Raw genomic sequence first — 26,679 nt, forward strand, 5'->3', positions numbered from 1 at the left:
AACATACCGTACCATGTGTTTATGAACTTCCTTCAGAGTGCTTAACTTCCACCTCTCCTGTTACTCTCCAGTAGACAGCCGAATAAAACCGCATTATTATTTGTTCTTGTGTGCCTCGTGGCTACAGTAAGCAATAAATGTTTACAGCTGACTATTTTCTAACAGCTAAACAAGGTTTTAGTCAGAAACAGCAGTTGAGGTGTCACTTTAAGGTGCTCATATAGAAGTGTGAAGTCTTGTGCTTTCTGCCTGAGTGTGTTGGTGACAAACGGGAGTTGCAGCCAGTCACTCCAGGCACTGCAGCTTCATTAAGTGCTTGCTGTGCTGCCACACTTGGGTCACTGCGGCTCCCTCTCACATGGATGAATAGCAAATGAAAAGCTTTTCAAGACAATTTGGAAGACAGTAAGCAGAAAAGCTTCCAGGATTCTTTGCTTATGAGTAAAAGGGTGTGGATCTTCAGTGGTGGAGGTGCAAAATGTCGAGCGCAATGAAATCATTTTGCATTTCCGAGGAGGGTAATTGGATTTATTGTTGACATTTCTCAGAGTGTATAAGCCGGTCGTAGGGCCAACCTTGGAGCATCAAGGACGTTCCCTCTCTAGAGACAATTACGAGACATTAAGGCAGGAGTAAGCAGAGGGTTTTAAAGTGCACAGGTGTGAATGAAAGGACAGGTGTGAGACTGCATGCAGATAGGAGCTACTGGATAAGAAACTGGACCATCATTATATCATTGTACGTCTTGTGGAAACTGTAATAGAAATATACCACAGGGATGCATGTCCTTGTTTTAATGCTGCTGTAAAATGCCTCATCTGTATTCAAGTCCTCTATAAAATCTCTCCAACATGATATCACTATCACTCTGGACATTTAACATTTAGATGATTTCAGTGCCTGAGTATCAAAACTGTGTAGGAGTGCAGAAAGTGAAAAGACAGGGAAAAAAAAAAACTATCCACCCCCACAGTATCTTTTTGAAGCTTCGTACTCTGCGATGGAGAATCAGAATCCAGGGAGATATGGAGAGAGAGAAGAAGGGAGGGGGTGCGTGTTAAAGAGTGTGAGAGAGAGAAGTTTAAAGAAATCAGCGAGTGCAGCTCTCGCTCTGTGTCTGCTCGCTCAGACAGGTGCTGTACAACGTTTTGGGTTTAATTAAGTCTAGTGTGCGACTGAGACAGGCGGAGAGGGAAGAGGCAGACTGTAGAGCACAGGCAGCTGCAGAGATAGAGGGAGGTTTGCCGGAGCCTTGACCTTATTTTACAAGTTGAAGTTAATGGAAAGGAACAAGCACTGCCATCACAGTTTCTCCCCTCGCTCTGCGTGTCTCATACAAACACACACAAATGTACAAATGTGATCACACGCTCCCTCTTGCCCTCGCAAATGTCGCTCTAAAATGTCTTTCTTTTCTTTTCTTTTTTTTCCCTTTCTTCCTGCCGACTGCTCTGTGTTATGAAATTGAAAGGTCTTTGTCATTTCTGAATCTCAGCCCTCTAAATGTTCTCAGTGTTATGAGATGTGAATGTGACTCACTGTGTGTCTCCTCCTGCGACTTGTAGGTGGTGACCTCGGGAAAAAACAGCAGAGGATACCACTATATCCTTGCCAACCTGGTGAGAGCTTGCAACATGAAACAATCCAACACAACACAGTAAAAAACACGAAATAACACTGCTCAGTGTGATGCAATGCAGTGCAAAGACATGCAACACTCTCAGTAACAAACTTCTCAATATGTATTGATGATAGACTTACAATCAAGTGTAGTAATTAAATAGAGCTAATGATGGGCAAGCTAAAGCAGTTTCTAAATGTTTTTTCTTTGCTGCTAATGAGCCCTTGCTTCACTACCAGCCACTTGTGCTCTTTGCTTTCAGGGTTTTTCCAACATGAGCCTGGACAGGGTCTTTTCTGGTGGAGCCAACATCACAGGCTTCCAGATCATCAACCCAGACAGCCCCATCGTCCAGCAGTTCCTCCAGCGCTGGGAGCGCCTGGATGAAAGAGAATTTCCAGAAGCCAAAAACACTCCACTGAAGGTCAGTGAGGCATAGCCGCCGCTGCTGCAGCTACATTTTATTTAACATCATCAAAGACACCCCCCCCCCTTCCTCCAGCCTTTAAGGTAGTAGCTCTGCTGAAACCAGAGAAAATATGTCAATCTGAATCTTTTCACTGAGTCGTTGCTTAAATAACTTGTCACCTGCTTGTCCTTGAATAGAGGCGGCTTTCATGCTTGTGCAATTTTTGTGTCAATCATCATGCAAGGCTTTGATTTTCTTACTTTTTACATCAGCAGCACTTGGTGTATACATACCAAGTACTGCTGCAGAGATAATAACCTTGCTGTGATAGCAGTGCAGTGTTGCATGATGTCAGTGTTGCGTCACTGGGGTTTTCTTGTGGCCTTTGTCTCAGTACACATCGGCACTGACCCACGATGCCATCCTCGTGATTGCGGAGGCCTTCCGGTACCTTCGGCGCCAGCGAGTGGACGTGTCTCGCCGCGGGAGCGCCGGCGACTGCCTCGCCAACCCGGCTGTGCCCTGGAGCCAAGGCATTGACATAGAGAGGGCCCTGAAAATGGTAGGACTGAAGGCGTTCACTGTCTTTGTACACAGCTCTGCTTTTTAGTCTATTTACTCTTTGCTTGATCTCACTCTTCTGCTTCAAAACCTATTGATTTTATTTTCATGGTACCTAACTATAACTTTTCTTTGCTTTTCTTTCTTTGAGATTCTTTGTTAAATGTCGAAGGATCACTAATCACTAAGCCACCACTCTATAGACCATTTATAACCACTATTGGGCTACATTTTGTAAAGCACCTTATTTGTGAACTTCATGAACAAGTGCTGTAACACCAGCACCATATTTCATTTCATATAGCATATTACAACTGTATTATTTTCTAGATACGCCCATTCCTTACTGTGTGCAGTTTGCTCCCTTGCTTTGTATTGAGTACAGGCATTATCATTCTTTTCTTGCTGCCTGGCAGGTCCAAGTACCAGGTATGACAGGCAACATCCAGTTTGACACATTTGGTCGACGATCTAATTACACCATTGATGTGTACGAGATGAAGACAGGAGGTCCAAGGAAGGTAAGTGAGCACACTGGAAACATCTATCATAATCTAATTAATGTGCAATTAAATACTCTATGCAGGATCAGCATATGATTTAGATATTAACACTGTATGTCTTGAATCCACTAACACAAGTTTCAAGCAGCTCTGAGAAAAGGATTTGACTTTCTCCTGGCACGTTGCCAGTACACGAGTAGTAGGGTTGATTCTGATTTGGACAGAAGCTGCCAGTAGCCCAGTCTTGCAAAGCCAGCCTAAATCGTGTGAGCTCACATCCCCTCTGAGATTTTAATCTGGAAAACATCCACTGAGAATCAGTCGCGCCCCGCAGATGGTATCAACAATCTACAAACTTTTGGGGAGTGGTAATTTAGATGATGACTCAAAACCTGGGAACATCGTGAACTGCTACAGTATGTGTCTGCCATGTGTTTCCAACTTTAAAATGTGATGGGAAAACCACTGACCGCCCAGCGAGCGGTGCATCTGTCCAATCAGGTGACTGAAGGGTTCATGTTGAGGCCTGAATGAAGCGCAGAACCGTCAGTCACTTGAAATTATATCACACAAATGCCTATGGAGTCTAGGCAGACAAGTGTAATTTGAGGGCTTGCTTTGCAAACATATGAGTAGCTGATAGTTTGCGTGTATGTATTGTTTATTTAAATGTGACTTTTTAAAGTTCAGATCATCTCTCAGCGTTTTCCTCAAGGCCACCATCACAGTAAAACTCTCGATTGAACCTCACTATAATGAAGCTGCTCGTGGGTTAGCAACTCTCGTCAGGCAGGTCTTCAATCCCTGCAGCAGCGTTACACATGCACCTGCCTCTGTAGCATTAAAGTGCAACTGAAATGACTGAATTTACTTTATACTACAGCACAGAGATCTGCTCTGTCCTCTGTCCTCTTTCAAAAGAAAGAAATGTATATTTTTGGTCATTTAGCCAATAGGAAGATTTTATTTTACTTGGACACGCACAGAAGAGAGCTAAGAACTAAGAACAGCAGCACACATTAGCTTTCAGCTACAGTCTGTCCATTTTGTCTTCAAGCACAGACACGTCTTGTCTCTGGCGCCTTGGCTTGCTAAACGAGCTAGCAAACAAATGTCAACTGGGGGAGAAGTGCACTCACTCAGAAAAGTAATTTATCTAGTTAGCTTGACAGCTGAAGCACTTGTCAATGTCTGTTAGTTCAGAGGCTGAATGATTATGTGCTTTTCTTCAATACCACTAACAAAACACTGTCTATACCCCTATTATCTTGGAGGCTAAAAGGTCATTTCTGATATATGTTCAAAGTTTAGTTTAGTTTAGTTTATTAAATGTGTTTATATCAGGGGCCATGCACAAAATACATTAAAAAAGAGGAGAGATGCTTTGCACCAGATTTAGCTACTAGCTAATTTCTATGTTTATCCCACTTTCAATAATAAAAAACTATTTACAATACATTTGAAAATCACTTCCACAATGACGTTTGACAGCAAAAAGGAATCATTTTTCCAATTTCAGTTGGACTTTTGCATTGATGTATCTCCAGATACTGGGGCTCTCACTGCACCCACATGATCCCTCTCTGCTGCAAATGGGCTTTGTGTAATTGGGCAGGCCAAAGGAAAGAAAAACACACACACACACACAGACCCACAACGCTGGGCTTGGCGAGCTCCATGACCCTCAACTCTGACAAGGTCCCCACAAAAGATGGCACCAAAAGGACGAGGGGCCCCATACTGTCCACATAATTCAGCTCACAAGGCAACATACATCAGAGCGCCCCGCACATCCAAACTGTGCGGGACAATCTGCAGTGACAACAGAGTGAGTACCGTGCATCGCAGCTACCAGAAGTGGGAGACGTTGACTTCTTCTTGGCTGAATACATCAGAGTGTAACAGAAATAAACACAATGCAGCTACTGGAATCATCTCAGGTTGAGTAGACACAGGCCAGTGTTTGTTTTTGTGTTAGATTGTACTGCGTGTGCAGTATGTGTTGTATTAATAGAACAGCAGAACAGCCTACTGCACCGGCTAGATAAGGCACATATATAGACTATTAGGTTTGTCTTGCTGGTATTAATGTTATCAGTCTTCGAGTGCTCTATTGGTGCTGCTTTCTTGTTATGTAAGAGAACATTTGCTGAACCAGGAATAGATTACGCCTACTCTGCTGAAGTATAGCCCAGGTGAAGTGAGAAGCACCACTACAAGCTTTTTATGAAATCATACATCAGGCAAAACCAACTCTGTCTCCTGCTGCACAGATAGAGCCGTCCAACTCACGCGCACTTGGAGGCTCTACTGTATCGATGTCTTTCTGCTTCTTGTAATAACTGTGAACCTTTGTGTCCTTTTCAGATCGGCTACTGGAATGAGTACGAAAAATTTGTATATATTATGGATCAGCAGGTCACCAACGAGTCCTCTTCTGTGGAAAACCGAACAATTGTGGTCACTACTATTATGGTACACTCTCAAGCAGGTTTTAAGTGTTTCACCTTAAAATTTCTGCCACTCAAGGTCAAGGTGTCCATTGTTGCAATCTGTCCTGGGAGGGTAGAATTATTTTGTTTTGAGTTGCTTTCCATCCACTCACTACATGTTGAAACAGTCGATTCACAAAGAGTGTTTCAACTGTATCCGTGTGGGTGCCAAAGCATTTTGGTTTTTTTATATTACAGTGGGCTGTTGTAGTAGTGACATCACAATAACGGCTTTGGTAAAGATAACTATAGACATACACACCATCGTATTTACATTCAGTGCATACGTAAGTAAAACATTTTCCCTCTCATCAAGTAAACGGTCAGTGACGCTGGAGCAAATCAGCTGTGTCTCGCCGGAGACATGAAATGATCTGCACACAAGGAGGACGTAAACAACCAAAGGCTGCAACCTTTGATTGTTTATCCCTTTGTTCAAATCTACTTCAACTTACCTAAAATTGGCACTGACTTGTAATGTATCTGTTGTAGGTCTCTCCAAAACCAGTGCTCCCTGTATATCAGGCTCAGGGTTAGACACAGTGCTAGTTAGACTAGTGACAGACAGTAATCACACATTAGTAATCATCAGCCATTTTTAAATGTAAGATAAGGTGCTCCTTATCTTACATTTAAAACCATGGCCTCTCGCTCCTTCTGACTTTGCTTATTATGTTTCCATCGTAGGCAAATTCAGAATGTAATAGTCACACATTCTCATTTCAATGTCTAGAAACTCATTATCCTCATGACCAGACAGGAGGTAGCAACAATATTCAGAGTGAGGAAGGAAAAACAGAAGAGTAGTGTCATTGCATTATTTTCTCACTGCCAGGCATGCCTTTGATTTGAATAAAGACGACTATTATTTTAGACACACATCACAGTCACGTCATTAACATCATGTTGCTTTTCTTACATTCCATATCTTTAAAGAAAATGCCATATTTAATGAAAGTTCATCCCGTTATTAAAGGGATGCGATTCTTTCATTTTGTCTTTTATAACATTGTACATGACTGCAGAGTGGAAGAGAAGGTAAAGAAGCACTAGTTCAAACAACAAAGGAGTCAAACTGTTGGATACTGTGAAAGCATCACGTCTCCTCTGAAGATGACTTCTATTGTCAGTCGAATGACCTCTGAAAAACATGCACATGCCATGTGACAAAGTAAATCACCATTGCTGAATATCCTCAAGGTGACATCGGCTCATCTGAAGGAGGTTTAATGGCAAACATGTTTTACGTTTTGGAGGAATTACGTGATATTTTATTGAAATCCAAGGCACAGAGGTGATGTGGAATAGTCAAACAATGTAATTAAGACAACAAGCAGATTATTTTATTGTCATGATAGTTAACGAATGCAAAGAAAATTGAATCAGTATGACATTTATTTGGTCATACAACTACTCTTCTGATGTGGCTCACACGTTTTTTGCGCTTAATATTTGTCTGATGAATGAATGACTTGTATCTGTCTGCTGTCACTGGCTTTTACTTCATGAACTGGAAAAGTGCTCCATTCAGCTTGTCCTGCCCCTTGTGCCATGCTGATGCAAAGCACATGCAACCCCCCGCCTATCGCCCATTTCCACAGATTTAGATTGTGGATGAGGTTAGCATGAGGGAGTCCCAAAATCCTGCTTTGCCCCCTTCTTTATGTGTTAGATGCTTCAGTCCTCCCGCTGGCCCAGTCGGCCTCTTTACTCCAGCAGCGGCCCGCTTTTTTTAGTCTGTCAAGTCCCCCAATAACACGCTTATAACTGACGCTGTGTAGATCCTTTTAGCCTCTGCTCTGTTTGTCTTTTAATGTTCCCCACATGTGTGTGTCTGTCACCCCTGCACGTGTGCATGCTACAGTACCAGTCAAGGCCGTGTGTGACCAATGAGGTCTGGCCACTTGTGGATGTGTGCTTTCTTTGCAATGAACTCAAAATTTTGTCTGATTAACAGGAAGCTCCGTATGTGATGTACAAGAAAAACTATATGCAGATGGATGGGAATGACAGATATGAAGGCTACTGTGTCGATTTAGCTTCTGAAATTGCAAAGCATGTGGGGATAAGATATAAGCTGTCAGTAGTTCCGGATGGGAAGTACGGAGCCAGAGATCCAGAGACCAAGACGTGGAATGGGATGGTGGGTGAACTGGTTTATGGGGTAAGTGTCAGTCCGCCTGTGTAGCTCATAAGGGGGAGGGGGTAACTGTTCATTTTTTATCATTTCCTGCTACTTAACCATCAGATTTGTTCAGATTATTCTGAAGTATAGAAAATGTCTTGAAGTATCCTCCACATTTGAACACAAAGAGGTTTTTTAGTCAAAACAAACCAAGCACATATTATACAAGATTATAGTGAATATTACCATGTAAAATATCAAACTTCCTCTTCTTGTCAGCCAAGTGAATTAAATTTACTCCATGTCATGATCAACAGAGGATGAATGTGAAAGCTGTTGCTTTAAAGTATTAAAGATTGCAGCAGCTGGTGAAGAAGCCTTGTTAAATAATACCCCAACGCTGTCATCATCTTACAGCTGTATTACACCTGATAACTAAAAAAAAAAAACCCATCCAATTTCAAACAGAAAAAAATATGTTGCACTTTTGGTGTGAGCGAGTTTTGGAAAGCCCTGCGTCAACTGTGAAATCGCCTAGAATGGTCTTTTACCATGCGTCTCGTGGCTCACTCACACTTGAACTGGCTTTAACAAGATGATTTGCATCTTTTATGAGGCCTCAGCTGCTGAATGAGTAATGTTAAACATCTCACTTGGCAGACTGGAATCTAGAAAGAATCTGCATGCAACCAGTGCTTTAGTGCTTTAGTGTTCTCAATTTGACACCTGTAGTTTCTGCTGTTATGACTGTTTGACAGGTCGCTCTGCTCTCCTGCAGCCCTCCCAGTATTGATAGCTTAGAGTAATAATTGAAATGGCCAGTCCAAGGCCTCTTGCTGTATTTCTCCATCAACTCTGAATTTGTATTCATTACTTAGCAATTCAGATGTAAATGAATGAATCCTGGACACCTGCTTTTGGCAGAGACCCCTCCTAACTTTATCTAAGATTTGACTCCTTTGTGTTAGATATTAGATATATTTAAGCTCAGTCACAATACCCCGCTCTCCTCAAAGCGTCTCCCTGCAAACATTGAGATACTGATTGATGAGCCTGTCAGGCCGCTGCAGAGGATCTGATGGAGGTGAATTTAACAGGCTGATTCACATTTCACGGACTGCTTACATAAGCGCCTCCACCTCTGTCTTCCAACCTTCTGCTTGATTCATGGAGGAGATTTGGATCGAGACAAAGACATTAGCCAACACAAATGCTGAGTGACTCATTTTCAAATGGGAGGCTTTATCACAGGTCTGCTATTCAGTATATTCTAAGCTTCCGCATTTCACCGTCATTATAAGACAGTGTGACTTATATGTAGTCATGGTTATTAGTTTGACTCTGGGTTTATCAGTATTTCCTTTATTAAGTTGATATATAACACTTTGGTTATTTATGGTTTGTTCTGTAAGACTAACTCCCAGTGTGCCTGTTTTCCATTTTCACAGAGAGCTGACATAGCCGTGGCTCCTCTAACTATAACGTTGGTACGGGAAGAAGTGATAGACTTCTCTAAGCCCTTTATGAGCTTGGGAATCTCCATTATGATTAAGAAGCCCCAAAAGTCCAAGCCTGGGGTGTTTTCCTTCCTGGACCCACTGGCCTATGAGATTTGGATGTGTATAGTTTTTGCCTATATCGGCGTGAGTGTGGTGCTCTTCCTGGTGAGCCGCTTCAGCCCTTATGAGTGGCATCTGGACGAGAACGATGAGGTCAAAGACCCTCAGAGCCCCCCAGACCCTCCAAACGACTTTGGGATTTTTAATAGCCTGTGGTTCTCCCTGGGCGCCTTCATGCAGCAAGGATGCGATATCTCACCAAGGTTGGTTGTTGTGTTCACTCTCCGTCACCTCTCAGTTGTCCTCGTCGTCTCTCTGCATTTTATAGTCCCATGCATACATCTCCATCCTGCCATGGTGCATATAGGTTATTTTGAGCTTTGGTAGTGCCGCTGTCCACCTAACCTCCTGCTTCACTTCACTTTCCCCCCATTTCTTTTTCTGAGCAAAGAAAAAAACTCCCTGCATCCATTTGTTTTTAAGCTGCATGCTGGCAGTGATGCTTTGCATCCACAAAATAACTTATATCCACCATGCTGAGGGCTGTAAAATGCACAGGGGTCATTACATTTCACTCAAAGTAGCTGCTCGATTTCCTCATGACTCTTGGAGGGCTACCGTGTTTTTGCTGCATGTCCCATTTTACGGTCATCAACCTGGTGCATATAATGTATTCTGTGTGGCACCGTAACAACATAATGTATTTTCCCAATACAATGGCCATCCAGTCATCCCCTCTACTCATTCATTCATCCATCCATCTGTTTACTCATCACTGTTGTGGTGTGCCTGACATCTTCTTCAAGGATTCTTCCTTCTGACATCCTTTCTTCTGGGACTTCGGGAAGATTGCAGGAAAGCTGGTTGAAGAGCAATGACAAAAAAATTCAAGGAGAGGTTTTCACAGATTCGGATTAGTCTGACATTGAATGGAGTGATTAATAATGTGCCGTCAGGGAAAAGAATGTGGGTTTTTAATAGTGGGACATTTAGCGTTCTTTCAGCTTTTATTGTTTTTTTCAGGAAACACGCAGAGAACAACCCTTTGATCACTTGTATTCACTAAAAGGAAATATCTGATAGATAGGGACAAAATATATGCAAGTAAAAAAGTGTATCTAATAATGCATACATTTAGTAACAATGCTAAAAATACACTTCATCATTTAACAAGAAAAATCAACATTACAAAAAAATTTTTTACCATAAGTCTTTAGTTTGATGAGTGCAGTCTCTGAATGAGAGCCAGTGAATGACCTGTGCATCTAAATAGCTTTTTCAAACGCTCAGCGGGATGTCAGCATGGTAAATTGTCCCATTAGCGGATTGAGACGGATGATAGTTAGAGCTTTGATGCCGCAGGCTAAATATACTGTAAACTCAGGTGTCCAGGTCTATAATTCATAGCATAACACTAGTCATTGCTATGAAGAAGCACAGAGGGAGCAGCTTTTTGATAATCATCCCAATTATAAGCCATTTACAGAAAAGCCTTCCTAAAACCTTGATGACGGAGTCACAACATACCGTAGGTTTTGATTGCAACTGAAGGACAAACAAAATATTTACAACTTGAAAGCATGAATACTTGAGTAAGCTATGAAAACAATCTATTAGGAGAAATCCAGAACAGTACATCTGCAATGCAGTGATGCGTTGCAAATGCATACTCGTTTGAAATGAGAAATGTGAGTTCGTCTGACAGCAGCACATTCAGTGGAATATGAGTGCGATGGTGGAAGTTGGGGATCGTACCAGAGAGAATAGTCAAATTTAAATATATGAACCCGGGGTTGCACTGCGAGGCACAGATTTAAAGTCGGAGCCTTTACGCTGATGTGAAAACTGTGAAGAATTGGTTGAGGACCAGTGAGCAGGGTGGGAGTATCTGTGTGACGGAGCGGTTTGGCTCATCACACCCTGACTTCACGAGCAGAAAGACTCTCATGGTGCTTTTACTTTAGACTTGTGCTGTCCCCTCTGGTCTACATTTGTGGTGGAGAGCGTTACATTTTACATCAGATGCACCAAACACTGGCTGCAGCTTTAAACTAACAGACACCACAAGTAGATAAACCTCCCACCTGAGACCTTCTGGATTTAGGCTGCTGTTGGGCCGAGCATGTTTGGCTATCTGGGATGGCTGCTCACCTGAATCAGCTCCAAAACTAAATGTGGATAGAGTTATATTGAGGTAGTGAGGCTTATTATTACTTTCAAATAATGAATGAGCTGTAAAGGCAGCTATATTGAGTTAATGATACTTCCCCTGAATTCACTTTGCAAATAGGTGTTAGCATTTAGCACCAGGGACAGGAGGATAATATTGCAGTTCTCATCACTTAACAGCTTAACTGGACAATTTCTCCAGAAGTATAAAGTTCCTCAAATCAAAGAGCCAGGTCTGAGCTAAACCTCTGAGCTGATAATGTGTCCAGCACAGGAGACACGGTGGAAAATGATTCTTCTTCCCCTCACTTTGTAGATTTGAGCACGCTGTCCTCACGTCTGTCTGTCTGCTCTGATTCCTCCTCTCAGGTCTCTGTCCGGGCGTATCGTCGGAGGAGTGTGGTGGTTCTTCACCCTCATCATCATCTCCTCCTACACTGCTAACCTGGCCGCCTTCCTCACCGTGGAGAGGATGGTCTCTCCCATCGAGAGTGCAGAGGACCTGGCCAAGCAGACAGAGATCGCCTATGGGACGTTAGACTCAGGCTCCACTAAGGAGTTCTTTAGGGTGAGTGTCTCAGCTGGCTGTCATCCATGCTGTCGCCGCACTGTATAACGAGAGCTGCTCTAACAGTAGTTAATGTTGGCCACGAGCACAGAGCTGAAGAAGCCTCTGGAGCTTTCCTGTGGGTTTTGATTTATTACCTGCCAGGTAATAAATCGAATGAATAATCAATAAAAGAAGGTCTAGGATTGTATTTTTTCCCCTGATACAGCACTTCCAAGGTACTAATACTACAGCCACACTTGATTAATTCAGTGCACAATGTTTTATAAAGAGGAATTAAGTATTACTAAAGGAGTAAAAGAAAATAGCATGCATTTATTTTGTGAAGTGGTTTTAAAAGACGTTGCTTTGGGATGGATAGCAAAGATGAGCTCATATTTTAAAAGTGTCAGAGCAGAACATCAGTCGTACTGTGACTACCACGAAACTAAATTATGGTATTAGGCTTAGGAAGGAATGCCTGTTATCAGCCTGGTTGCAAATCCATTTTGCCTCGCAAAATTAACTTAAGTTCTCTCCATCAAAATCAAAAGTTTTTTGGGTTTTTTTTTTCCAGTTCTACACTTTCTGGCATCAGGAATAATTCAGCTACGCAACTGGGACAATTATGCTCCCTCTGTTTTGATTAGCCTCACTGTGCTGGCACTAATATGCAGATTAATTTCTATCTCCCGCTACACAAAAGTGCTGCCAAAGTGAGGGTGCAAATATTCTCATCGAGGTCACACAGTGCATGAGCGTCTTATAATACAAAAACGGACAAGGCTGCAGTCTTAAAAACACTAATAATACAACAACTGTTCATGTTGGCCATTCAGAAAAGCAGGTGACAGATTGTGTAAACGTGTAGGCCTTGTAATAAGTAATTGCAAAGATGTCGCTCTGTCTTAGCCTCTGAATCACTACCCACATCTCTGATTTCTTCAACGATTCACAAAGAATGAAATGAAACAAAATGACAGTCTGACAGTCTGACTGTCAGGCTACGTCTGTGTGTTTGAAACTTTTGGAAAAAAAAAAAAACTTTCAAGACGAACTACAAGATGTCATTATAATTCCAATTTGTGGGCCTCTGTCACAAAACTGCAATCTCAAAGAAGACGTCCTATTCCTCGGAAATGGAAATGTCATTCACATCCAATGTCCGGCTCTGAGCTGCGTCTATTTTTAGTCCTAGACGGTCTCTTGGTGTGACTGCTCTTGGAGTGTCTGAGACGTTTCATAAATACAAACCATGGACTCCGTTAGACTTGGGAGTGATCAGGAAGGCACTGTGTGTTGGTTTCAGACTCTGCCTCAGTCCACAGGGAGTTATCTTACAATCTCTTCTGAGATTTACAGACAGCTTGTGTAAATATGCTACAATACAGTGAGGGTAGAACAGCATGTTACTGTCTGCAAGGTTTGGTTATCTGCTCCATTTTACACACTCACTGCCGGCAGGAGAGGACAGAGTCAGGCCAAACATAATCAAATAAAAGCATGCATATCTCTCAAGAGGAAAGGCGTGAAAGACAAAAGGGACAACATTACCTCTGGGACGAAAGATTCTTACTCTTGTTTGTGTGTTTAATAGTGGAGAGGAATGATTTTGCGGGGATGTGACCGAGTGGAGGCATGTGTAATGCTTCTGTGACCCGACTCATTTAAAAGGCGTTCAAGCTGAATGGCATGGTCTGCTGTGCCAAGCCGCACTGAGGTCTAAAAGCATTGAAATGGAGCAATCACCGTGATCGGTGTGGAGGAGGTCATCGGTAACTCGCTGTCTCCTGCACTGCAGCGCTTGAAAACATTTCTTAAACTTAAAAGCTGTTCAGAAAAGATTTTATTTTGCAAAGAGAATGAGAATCCAAAGACTGCAGTAGAATTCAAGCAGCTGGTTATCATTGATTATAAGTGTCAGCTTTAACCGTTTCTGTTTAGGAGATTTAGTTAACATGGCTTCTAGGGGGAGGATAAGCGTTTCATATTAGATGTAGTATCCTCATGTTTAACACATTAGATGAATTCATTTGTGATGGATTGTTCCAGATGTTGTTTCCTCAACCTGCTTCACCTGCCTCTACTTACAGTAAATCAGTGATTTTCTACATTTCCCAGAAAGCTGCTGAGACTGACAACTTACCTGGTTCATTCAGTTGTGTGCTGTACTGTATATATTGAAGTTAAAGGGGAGACCGTGAATAATGTTAGTAAAAGTGGGAAAAGACAGCACAAGGTAGAAGTAGTAAGAGGGAAGTTGTGCTGTTTGTTTACTTTTAAAGTGAAAGTGTGTTAGGGATCCTTACTTACAGGGGTGCTGCTAAACGAGCCATGCTAATATTTAGTTACATATTAATTTGTTTCCTCTGAGCGTGAACATAAAGTAAATGAGTTTGAATTATACTACCGTGCACGCAACTAAGAATTGCATGCAGATAAAAATAAAACAGCGGAAAGATTGCACATGCTTTGTTTGGCCTGTCGTCTCTGTTTTCGGGTTGACAGCGTGACAGACGTACACAGAGGGCCATGAATCACTCTCAGCCCCTCAGTCGGCTGCTGACGGATGAACTGGTAGCTGGAAGAATTTGAATTTAGACCAGTTTATTTCCAGAATGGATTAGGGGCAGTTAAAAACTCCTCGCTGGCCAGAGAATATGACCTTTTTGTCAGTTAAAAGAATGTTGTGGTTACAGCAGTCATTAATTAAAATTAATTGATTGAATAATTTGTTAAGCCGTGACTGCTGTAGTGAGAATTATGACTCTGACAGCACGAAGAGTTTCACAGATTTCAACCAACCTGCTCCTGACAAGCATGCGTCTTCATGTAACCCAGAAAAGAATCGCTGTTTTCACACTATGGTCAGGCCTGTCATCAGCTATTACTGTCATGTTAAGAGTGTTTACATGAACACTCAACTGAACTGAAATCGTGCATATGTCAAGAATGATTCACTTGCTAGCCCGGGCCCACAATCCATTACATCTCCGGTGAGTTATTTACACAACACGGCCGCACACAACACTGAGCTGACATAGTTTGTCAATTCATGCTGATGTTTTCCTTTACTTTCAACTATCCGATGTGATGTGGGACTGACTCACACAACTACTGAACATACAATCTGGATTAAACCAGTCACGCACACTTGATTCCTCTATATCAAGTACTATAAATAAGCAAGTAAATGCATACGAGAGTGCCCGGTTAGCAAGGACAACTCAAATAATGAAACATGCAATACAGAATAGCATATTCAGAAAAAAATATTTTTTTTCCAATTTCAACTATAATGTGTGTTGTAAATGAGAAAGGTGGAGGACCACTAATAAAACGTTATATAAGTCATATATATAATCTGATTTTTCGCTGATAACTTGTTCTGACGTCATGCTTGTTTACATTTCTACTTCCTGTTTGCCAGAGTGATTATGAACCGGCCTGTCACGCCTTCATCACAATCCTGACAAACAGCCCCTTGAAGACATGTAGAAATATGAAAAGTTTCGACCCAAAGTTTCCTCTGAGGCGCGTCCCCCTCACCAAGCTGAGCAGAAGGTCACATTAGCCCGGTTTAGTGCGGCTTCTCTATTTTTCCCCTCTATTGTAGACAGCTGTGTACTCCAGCTCCCCGGTGACCGGCGATCAACCTCTCGCTGGCCATTTTTAGCAGCGTACTGAGTGTGAGGGCAGGGCTGTGCTGTGCATGTCTGTAGCTGCTCCAGCTGGCAGCTGACGCGGCCGTCAGTCTAAGCAGAGTAAGCAGATCAAATGTGTTAAAGACACGAGTGTAACAGAAGGAGTTCAAACAACAAATAACACAAACCGCTTGAACTGGTATTTGGCTTAATCAACAGATGATTGTGGAATAACTCATGATGTCAACTGAATATAAAACAATATGTCTTATGTTATGAAACATGATCAGCTCAACTTATATAACATAATATGACTAAGTTGAAGAGTCTGACTTTACTACTAAGACTGAGAATGATATACAAATAGATAACATATATTTCATTATATAATGAAAATCACAGCTAGTGAGTCTTTCCATCCTTTTCTCTTTGTTGTGTACTTTAACTATAATATACTATAACACATATATTACTATATTCTTACCATAATATTGAACATAACATATTAAACAATAATAATCTTTAAAACACAAATTACTTAATGATGAAGCCCTGACATGACCTCTAAAAGTTCCTCAATCGATATTAAATATAACTATAAAAAGGAGCTGCTGGCTGCATTAGTGACTCGAGGCACTTTACATTGATGCACACTGGCCCCGGAGTATTGAAGCCATGTATGTAAAGAACCTGCAGTTGTACAGTACTTCAAGCTGTTGTATCATCAAGCTGCACAGCAGGCCATTATAACTGCACAGATGTAACTGTTGCATAAGCTCAATAGTCAAATGGACTGATACCATGGATGTGTGAAAGGGTTGATTTGATTTAAATAAAAATGAAACCAGGATTGTGACTCCAGCTGTGACCTGCTGGTAGGGACACAAACTAAGGAGGAGGAGGTCACTTGTGTCTGTTAATATTGATACCAAACATGGCCTGCATTTTGCTTCTGCTGAGCTGCCAGATTGTCAGACTTCAGGCTGCTGGCATGAAGCCCACTACCTCTGCTGCACTCTTGACATGTAAAGGGTAAATCCACTCTGAATTACAGGAAGCAGAAAGCCGTCGGTACACTGCCGCTATGTGTTGAAATGTATAATCCACATTGCACTTCTGGCCACGCCAGTGTGACATCATGGACTGGGGCGTGGCCAGGAAATGCAGCAGTTATTATCTGTGTAGTTTGACATTTTGGAAAATAAGCTTATTCACTTTCTTTCCGTGGGGTAGGTGAGAAGATTGATGCCACTAGAGCTACAGCAGGGAGTCGATTATCTTAGCTTAGCATAACATTTCTGTTTGTGTACAAAGTGTAGAGAGCTTCAGATGTGCTGGTAACCTGGTTAGCTGTTTCTCCTGCTTCCTGTCTTTATGCCAAGGGACTGTAAGAAAATATGTTTTCCTTTCTGCTGAAGGGAGGGTAGTCTAGGGTAGACAGGGAGGGCCTTTTAACTTCTTAAAAGGCTTCCCTGATTTATATATATATTTCATTCTCCCTTGTGAAATTTATAGTAAAAAAAAACAAACAAACAAAAAGATTATAGGACCAATAAGTCAGTTTTGAGAAACAGAATAGATGTTGGTGTTTGTCGTTATTAGTGATTTAATATGATCTGTCCAGCGAGTGTGTCAGAGCCCTCATTTGGTGGCAGTGATAGTTGTTGATTTAGCTGATTAGCTGAGTGTTAAGCCCCCAATAATTTTTGTACAGTCCCTAAGCTAAGCTAATCACCTCCTGGCTCCAGCTCTGCACTTGGCGCACAGACATGAGGGTGGTATCCATCTTCTCATGTAAAACAGCAACTAATTTCCCAAAATGTCGAACTTCCTTTTACTCGAACCCACAGTGGCATGTTATCAATGTTTTGATGATTGTTGATGTTTTGTGAAGTGCATAACTAAACTGTTTCTGTCTTCTCTCTGTGTCCTCAAATGCAGCGCTCCAAAATAGCAGTTTATGAGAAAATGTGGTCATACATGAAATCAGCCGAACCCTCAGTCTTTGCCAAGACAACACCAGACGGGGTTTCCCGAGTACGAAAGTCGAAGGGAAAGTTCGCCTTTCTTCTCGAGTCCACTATGAACGAGTACATAGAGCAGCGGAAACCTTGTGACACCATGAAAGTTGGCGGCAACCTCGACTCAAAGGGCTATGGCGTGGCCACACCTAAAGGCTCTGCATTAAGGTGGGTGGGATATTATAACAATATCCTCCATGTTGTTATAGTATTCCACCTACCCTGATGTCTCCTTTTGCCATTCTCTTCTTCCTCACTCCTTAATTCTTCTTTTTTCCCCCCAAAGTGCATCAATGAGTGAACAGTATTATGAGTTATTTAACTTTAAGTCACACGTTCAGCCATTTTCTGTTCTGTCCTCTGTATCTGGTTTGTGTCTCTGTTACTTTCTTCTTTCTCTTAAGGTTATTGGTATATTAGTCACTCTGAGTAAATCCATTTGAATGTCGATGTGCACTGTCACCTTCCCCAGCCTTGTTTGTTTTGCTCTTTTCCCTTCAACCCCCCCCCCCCCCCCCCCGGTTTCTGTGGTGCCCTTTTTTGCATTGCTTCTAATTCAACACTGAGATATGTCCTTTTTTTGCTAGTTAAAATGCTGGTCTGTCAGTTGTGATGAATGTTAAGCTGCATGCTGGATGTTCTTATTTCTAATTCAACAATGACAGAATGTCCCCATCCCGCACACTTCAGTTACAAGCAATGTAACCCTCCATGCCACCTCTCTAATATTTAACATTTTCTTTGCTGTAAAAATGCTTCTTACCCTTCCACACCAGTGAAATTCTTTACCAATTTGTCCCTTCCGTGCTCCCCTTATGAACCATTGATATTTATCACTATTTTTTACTAATATTCTATATTAGATTTCTCACGGACCTGTTCATTTTCTTACAAGTTATGTTTTATCGTTTCAAGAAATGCTGTTAACCTGGCAGTGTTAAAACTGAATGAGCAAGGCCTCTTGGACAAATTGAAAAACAAATGGTGGTACGACAAGGGAGAGTGCGGCAGCGGGGGAGGTGACTCTAAGGTCAGCCTCAATGTCACCAAAGTCGGGTATCCTAGAACAGAGTAATCGGCAAGGCTGTCGTCACTGACTATAGTCTTTGGGCTCAAATATCTGTTTGTTTTTACATTTCTATGGTGTAACTGTGATCAACTGGGAACCCTTTACTTGGCTAATGGAGGAGAAAAAAGCCCAAAGTTGTGAGATAAACCAAAGTGCAGAAGTAGGACAGAAGGAGATCAGAAAATAGATTATTAAGTGTTTGATTGTACTGACAGAGTAGTTGTTTCTATGCTTTTGGCATGTAGTTATGAAAGACAGAAACCGTCTTTCCCTCTGTTTTTTATATCTACAGGCCAACATGAAAGCTTTGTATCTTCATATGTGGCATTCAAACTAATGCCAGAAGGATTAAAGTGAAGAACAAATCAATACCTCCAAGTCGAACAATGTATGCACTCTCCAATCTGCCGCCTGGGCGTTAGGGCAGGCACGGGGAACAGCGTTGTCTTGAGGGGACTAAGCATCGCAGGCAAACGTGAGAATTCTAATGACAGAGTGACAACTAACTGTCCAAACTTTTTTGTCCAACATCCTCTCACCAAAATCCAGCGTAAGACTGACAGACACCTTTGGTTGGTCTTGATCCAAGGCCAGTCAAAGTCTATCCATGGCCACCCTGACCTGGTAAACCCTGCAGTAGTAGAGAGTAAGATACGACCAGGGGCCCCATTTGTACAAGAGGATTTGATTTGAATCTCACATTTGTATTCGGACCATTTTTCATAGTGAGCATAAGTTGATGTACAAATAACTGAGTGAATATGTATTCAGACTTTAAAGTGAGACTATGCAACTTTTGCTAAACAGCGGCCACAAGTGGCAAATACAGGACAATGGCACATTGAATTTTCTGGTGTGTTTACTTCTTGTTTTAATTTTGTCGTAAAACCATGAAAATTTGTTTATCTTTGATGTGCTAAAACGCAGTAGAGAAGTGTCACAAAGTCAGTCACAATATCTATCATGTAAAGGTAGCCAAGAATCAGAAACAGCTTTATTGACCAAGTGTGTGCAGACATACAAGGGGTCTGACTCGTTTTTAAGTTGCTTCGCAGAACAATTTACAGGAAGATAGAAATAGACATACAGCTGAACACAGATAGGTAAAACTAACTTAAAACTATTATGTACATGCAAGTATAGGAAAAATAGATGTATATATATAAATATAAATAAATACTGGTCTTAACTGCTCATGTAAGGCTGCAGCAGCAAACTGACTACTAAAGCAGGGCTGAGATTAACTGCTTGTGAATTTAACTTTTCATTTGTAAGAGGAAGATTGTGTTATTTCTTCACAAAAGTCACATAGTCTCACTTTAAATGTTGTGTTAAAACAAAAAAGAGAAGAAGAAGAGCTTAACTGATTATTATCGTAAAGCCTGTCTTGCCTTTTCATACTGTGTGCACATAATCTCTCCTTCCTTACACGCTGTGCACATCAGGCTCAGGTCTACAGAAGAGTTGGGACCTTTTTCCAGATCCTCTAAAAAGATATTGACTCTGATGAGGATTTCTTTCAATCAAATCTGTTGTACAACCTTTCTGAAAATGAGGCCCCTGATCTTGTGTTTCAGACGCCAGGGCGCAGTAACAGCCCAACTATCTGCCTCTGCTCTTCAGCTTGCATCATGACCACAGTACACTTGGCATATTGTGAGAGAAGAGACAAAGCAAACTTTGCTGTTATTGGCTCGAGTCATCCATTCCTGAGTGAGCAGGACATGGATACTACCAATGGGATAACACAAAGAAGCCGTCTCCTCTCGCTGGCAATTTGCCTTGATCCCTCGGTTAGAAAAAGAGACTAGATGATCAGTGTAACACTATCACATCTGACTGCCACATTTCTTTGTCCTTATTTCACTTTCAGAAATGCATGTGTGGGTAATTTTAACAATAAGAGGGAAATATATTGTATGTAACTACCACTGAGAACATATGACGTTCACAGCATAACATTAGATCACTGAAATGTTGTCATTTGGCTGCTGAAATTCAGCATTTATGTTTATATATACTAGAAATCAATACAGATATTTGAATGTTTTTATTTTCAGACATGCTCACTAGAACCAAACAAAACTCCAGACAGAACGTTAAATCGTAATTTGTAGTTAATGCTGTGTGATGTTTATTTAATTTGATATCACAAAGTATGTGATTTATGTCTTAATTTGGCCACGAGTCAGTATTGTGCATGTGACTTATTCTGTGTGCTCATGAATGTTTCTAGATACTGTTTTCTTGTTTTGCAGACAGACTGAAGGGTAAAGTTCTGATGTGACGTAAATCACAGTGAGCGGAGGTTAAGTCGACCCTTTACACGCAGAGCGGGTACAGGGGGTGGACACAATAAGAGAAACACCTGCACAATGTATCGAATCCAATACAACAATAAATACTATCTTTGTGAAGCTTGTAGGTCTCATCAGATGCAAGGTAATACTACAACACAAACTATGACCCCAAAAATTACTCTCTGACACAGCCTCAGCGGAAACTGAACATTATGAATTATTAAACTTCACAAATATAAGATTTATAGCACTAGCTGTTGCATTGCATCGCAATAGATTGCACAGGTGTTCATGATATTCTGTCCACCCCCTGCACCTCATCAGAGGGTTGGATTCATACGCCTCTTATTCATCGTTTTAACACAAAACGTGATTAATTAGAGTTTGAGATGCTGGCAACAACCAGCCTGAGACAATTAGGTCTAATGCAACGAAAATCGTATTTCATCTTAATAAAAGTGTTTAACAAGGGCAGAGTTTAAAGTTTTAAGTTTTCAAAATTAGTCAGTAATGTTTAAACATTTCACTTGTGCCTTCTGAGGAGATGTAATCCTCGAGAAAATCAAGGCACTTTAGATTATCACATAGAGATACATCTATTTGCTTCCTGGAGAAAACAAAAATACAGCCAGATTTGAATGAAATCTGGATGCATAATCAGACGGTCACCAGAGACAATGCAGAAGTGAGAGGAGACAGACTATCTGCTGTGTCCAGTTAGCGGGTGACTATTGACTACATGACAGTAATGTGTGCGTTTTTTGTGTTTATGTCTTGAACATGAGCTCCCTTCATACCTTCGTACTTAGGCTTGGCATGTACTGTAACACATGCATTTTCCTACTTTCACATGATTTTCCTTTAAGATTAAGATTCGAGTTAAAGTTACGTTTTTAAGATTTAGGCATTGAATTATTTACAATTAAATGGATTCAAGATTTGTCAGATGCTCATACGATATGTGCAGTGAAATGCAGGGTGGAAAGGCTCGTGTGCAATAAGAATAATGATGAAAACAAGAGTAAAAATGTGAATGAAAAAATATATAAATTATATAAATCTAGAGATAAAAGCTAATAAATATATGTATAAATATAAATATATACAGTTTAACATGCTTTGTGTATATTGTATAGGTGGGCTATTTTAAAAAAATACTATAAAACTATAAACTATGAAAAAAAACTATATAAGATTAATTTAAATGTGTTTATATGTATATATTTGTATGTATTCATATTTATATGTATTTCAATTTAAACTCTATTTTTATATCTTATTGTTTATTTCATATAAAAATTTGCAAAAACTACATGAACTATGAAAACTGAGGCGTACAGTAAGTTCTCTTGGCAGATAAATAACTGTATACAGTGACTTACTCTCCAGTATAATATGTAGATTTTGCTGCGGACCTTAATTCAACAGTTCAGTTTCACTGTTATTGCAATAGACTAGTTTTTGCTCGCTACATTTCATTTTGTATCTGTTTGTAAAACGGTGCTGGAGAAATTAAATTAGTAGCCGTAGCGGCAGCACAGTATATTTGTTGTTATTCCATTTGAGCTCAGTTCTTTGTAAATGTGAGTCAACTCAAGATCTGATAAATCACCTTTTTTATGTCTGCATTCACTTTCCATGGAGCTGCTATGTGAACTGCTATTACATCAGAGGTTTGGGACAGCTCACGGTGTTTTTCCCTTTGACAGTAAATGTCAGGCGGAGTTATTTACCAAGACAGACCACACTGCAACGGGCAACAGAGCAAAAATACTTTAGTGCTGTGATTTTGTGTCTCTGGGACAAAATAATTACAAACCCAAGCTGCTTAGGGACTCGTGGGAAACAGATGTAGTTTTTTTTACTTTTTCTCCCCGTTAACCACATAGAGTGTAACAAGTTGTCTTTTTCACCTCTGTCCACCAAAGTCCCTTTGATTTCTCTGTAAGGCTCCAGCAGGGATGATGACAGTTATTTAGAGCTGTGAAGTCTTTTATGACTAAAGGTAATTTAGGGTATCGCCATCCACATACTATGATCAGCATACTAAGTCCATACGTTTCCAAACATCAAACGTGTGCTTTCAGCTATAATCTGTTTCTATGCATAGAATTAAATTCTGTTTTTATTTAGGTGTTTCAGATAAGGACAGATACAGGGAGATATTTCAGTTTGTTTCCGAACTGGCAACCTGGACAGTGCACTTTAGTATATTATTTAAAAGTCCATGGCCACCACCTGCTGGTGTGTCCGAGGCCTGGGTCTTTAACTGATGACCAGCAGATTGTTGCAGTTCACCCTTTTTTTCCCTTTGAGCTGAAAAAATGTAGATGTATAATTTATAATAACAAGAGAAAAGGAAAGTCGTTAGAGTTAATCATCCTACCCACAATGCTATGGGACAGGGTAGACATTATCCAATCACAACCATTTATGATCTTAATCAGCCGTGGTTATTTTTATGTAACCAAAAGTTATTAAACTGAGGAAAACAAAGCAAGTAAATTTGACACTGAATCAATTACTGTAGCCACATTTTACTGTGATGAGTGTGGTGCCCTTAAACACAATTATTATGAAAAGTTGTTTTTAGCCAAATGGATGATAACACCCCACCCCGCATTTTTGTTTGCAATTCATCCCCGTGGTGTCTCTAAAATGCATAATAACAACACGGAGCTTAAGCATCCAAAATGTGTCATTTTCCAAATAATCCAATTGCAGATGGCCGTATGTTGAATCAGTACAGCAGCTAGCTTGATACATACAGTGTAACAACCATTTAGTTTAAATAATGTTCAAATCTCTCGCTTCTCTTTGCTCCTCTGCCACAAAAAGCCAAAAGTAGTGAAACTGATGCATCAGAGGAAAAAACTAATTAAATCCTGTCCCCTGGCGTGATTGTTGGTGCAAGAAGTGGGCTGTGTATCAATTATAGTTTGTTGTTGCGTTTAAATTCATGCATCTAAGTTGCTATTTGTCTTTTGTCATCATAACTTTGCCTTTCAAAGTGCTCTGACTGGAAAACAGGACTGCAGATCATCCACTTAACATCACGCATGACTTTTCTTTTGTATAAATAATCAGAAAACATGACTTGTATTCTGTTCGACATACAAAGAACACAGTGGTGAATACAATATATTTGATGATGTTGGATTACAAACACTGATCATTTTTCTGAAAGGAAATAAGCCTGGAAATCTATCAGTCAAGGAAATTGAGCATAATGTCTTACAAACCAAAACCCCAAACTATGACTCTCCTCATCTGCGATTTGGTTCAGAAAAAGTCTTTATAGACTCTTACAACTACATTTTCTTGACCTCATCTGGCTGGTAATGATGCAGAAACACCCTTAATTATAGATTATAGATAGATAAACTGATAAATCAAGATCACTTTGGACTTGATTCATTCAAATTTGGAGGCAGCATCTAAATTAGCATGTTTGCTCTCCTGATCGGTACAGATGTTTCTCCGTGTGGGAACCACATTGAACACTCTGCTTATGAGATTTAAAGGGGTAATTTTTGTGAGACATTAGCCTCTAATAGCTGTTAATGAAATTGAACTGCTGTGTTTTGTCTGTTAGTCAAGAAAGGGTTCCTATTAGATCCACCTTGCTAAACATCAAAAAGGCTGCCCATAGCAAAAAAAATGTGCCCTCAGCAATTACTGCCTCTGTTTTCTTTCATCCTGTTAAAGCTATGCAGCAGCTGCTTTATTCTGCAAGTTCAAATCTTTTCTTTGTGATCAGTGTGTGCCGATTACTCAAAGCGATATAGGTGGGGTCTGGCATGCTAGGGTAGTCATGGATTATGAAAGGTCATATATTTATATATATATATATATATACACTGTAGTGTTGCTTGCTATCTGTGATGTGTTGGCCAGGACCCTACTCTATCGCTTTGCACAGTATAAAGTAGTTTAAAAAGTTGAATAACATAAAATAACATAATAAAATGTTATTTATGTTATTTCCCACGTGAAGAACTCCTGTAAACCTTGCAGTATTGAAACTCAGTGAACAAGGCATCTTAGACAAGCTGAAAAACAAATGGTGGTACGATAAGGGTGAATGTGGAACCAAGGACTCTGGAAGTAAGGTCAGTCGCTGCAGGTCTTTTTACACTGATTGCAAAATGCATTTTGACCTAACTGTTCATATGCAAACATCTAAAGCACACATTGTCTCAGACATGTTAATCAGGACATGACATATATCTGAATACTTGCTTGTCTGCCCTCAGAATAACATGTGAAAACCATTAAAAACTAGATTCACTTCACACATAGTCTAATTTATTCACACTCTGGTCATAATTCATTACATTAACACGCCTTCATTACTACTGTATGTAGACAATTCAAGATTTGTAAAATTGCAGCATGATTACACACTATTTTTTATTCATACCATAAAAACTTTTTGAAAAGTTGAATCATAGAATTGAAACCATTATACTGCTATTTTGTCATCCAAACTTTTATTGAAATTTAGTTTATTGGTGGTCTTCATCATTTGTATGCAAACAGCGTAGATCAACTCCAATATGACCTGCTAGTTTCCCAAAGGCATCCTTATTCTGACAAAGTCCAAACTGACCTTTAAATACCATGTGAGCACAAAGTGGTCACATGGTATTTAATAGTCATGTCTCATAGATGGACTGTCACAGTAAGGGAAAAGTTTTTTTTTTTTATGCCTTCAATTAATGTAAAGACGTTTATAAGCCAGTTAACTGACTTTTTAAGATATAAAAAGTAGAATTTACTAACTTTGGGACTCCCAAATGCCCCCTAGGGTTAGAATGCAAATGGTAAAACTCACATAAATTAATTTCAATACTACTGTTTGGCTTTTAATAGCAGCAAAATGGTTCAATTCGCCCTCCACAGCTTGCCACTTTGATTGTACAAATGCAATGTGTTGAAGTTGAGCAGCTATGATAGTTGAATCGAGGGTTTAATCTGTAGACCTGTACGACCACGACCGCCTTCCGCTAGACGTGGTCTCGTAAAGAGACCATAAAGCAGGATAGATGACAACTCTCTCTACATTCACCTTCCCAGCTCTGCAGAGTAGAAATAACCTGAGAGGAGGAGTTAGACACATTTAAGTTGTTCCAATTTATCTCACTTGCAGGCTAAATCAGGCATCTATATCTCAGAGGGTTTTGTAGACACAATTAGCAACCTCCTCAGAGTTACTGTTTAGTCATAGAGCAGCAGGATGTACATATAGGTTTTGTGTTGGTGTGGGTGTACATGTTGTTTGAGGTCAGCCTCAGAGTGCCAGTTTAAAAAAGTCTTAACGGTGGTCTTTACCCCCCCCAGGACAAGACAAGTGCACTAAGCCTGAGCAACGTGGCAGGAGTCTTCTATATTCTGGTGGGAGGGCTTGGCCTGGCTATGACCGTGGCTTTGATAGAGTTCTGCTATAAGTCACGGCAAGAAACCAAAAGACTGAAGCTGGCAAAGAATGCCCAAAACTTTAAGCCAGCCCCTCCGGCAAACACCCAGAATTTTGCCACGTACCGTGAAGGCTACAACGTGTATGGGACAGAGAGTGTTAAAATCTAGAAGGTATGTTATTGTTGCTTCCATGAGAGATTTTTCATTCATCAGACAAGACACTGACGCACGATATCGT

At 40.6% G+C, this 26,679-nt stretch overlaps 1 protein-coding gene across 2 annotated transcripts in view; it reads left to right on the forward strand.

Moving 5' to 3' along the window:
- The window catches only part of gria3a (glutamate receptor, ionotropic, AMPA 3a), a 70,457-nt gene extending 43,848 nt beyond the window's left edge, over positions 1–26,609 (forward strand). The window contains exons 5-15 of one of the 2 annotated variants that reach the window (XM_070917354.1): positions 1,566–1,619; positions 1,884–2,045; positions 2,425–2,592; positions 3,008–3,112; positions 5,462–5,569; positions 7,544–7,750; positions 9,160–9,533; positions 11,809–12,007; positions 17,572–17,819; positions 18,567–18,681; positions 26,364–26,609. In XM_070917354.1, coding sequence (XP_070773455.1) covers positions 1,566–1,619; positions 1,884–2,045; positions 2,425–2,592; positions 3,008–3,112; positions 5,462–5,569; positions 7,544–7,750; positions 9,160–9,533; positions 11,809–12,007; positions 17,572–17,819; positions 18,567–18,681; positions 26,364–26,609 — 1,986 coding nt within the window. Of the gene's footprint in view, positions 1–1,565; positions 1,620–1,883; positions 2,046–2,424; positions 2,593–3,007; positions 3,113–5,461; positions 5,570–7,543; positions 7,751–9,159; positions 9,534–11,808; positions 12,008–17,571; positions 17,820–18,566; positions 18,682–25,017; positions 25,133–26,363 lie in introns of both variants that reach the window. The other variant, XM_070917355.1, reaches the window with a different exon arrangement.
- Positions 26,610–26,679: the final 70 nt, after the last annotated feature.

This window comes from Enoplosus armatus, chromosome 13 (genome assembly GCF_043641665.1).
Source record: "Enoplosus armatus isolate fEnoArm2 chromosome 13, fEnoArm2.hap1, whole genome shotgun sequence".
Taxonomy (NCBI): Eukaryota; Metazoa; Chordata; class Actinopteri; order Centrarchiformes; family Enoplosidae; genus Enoplosus; species Enoplosus armatus.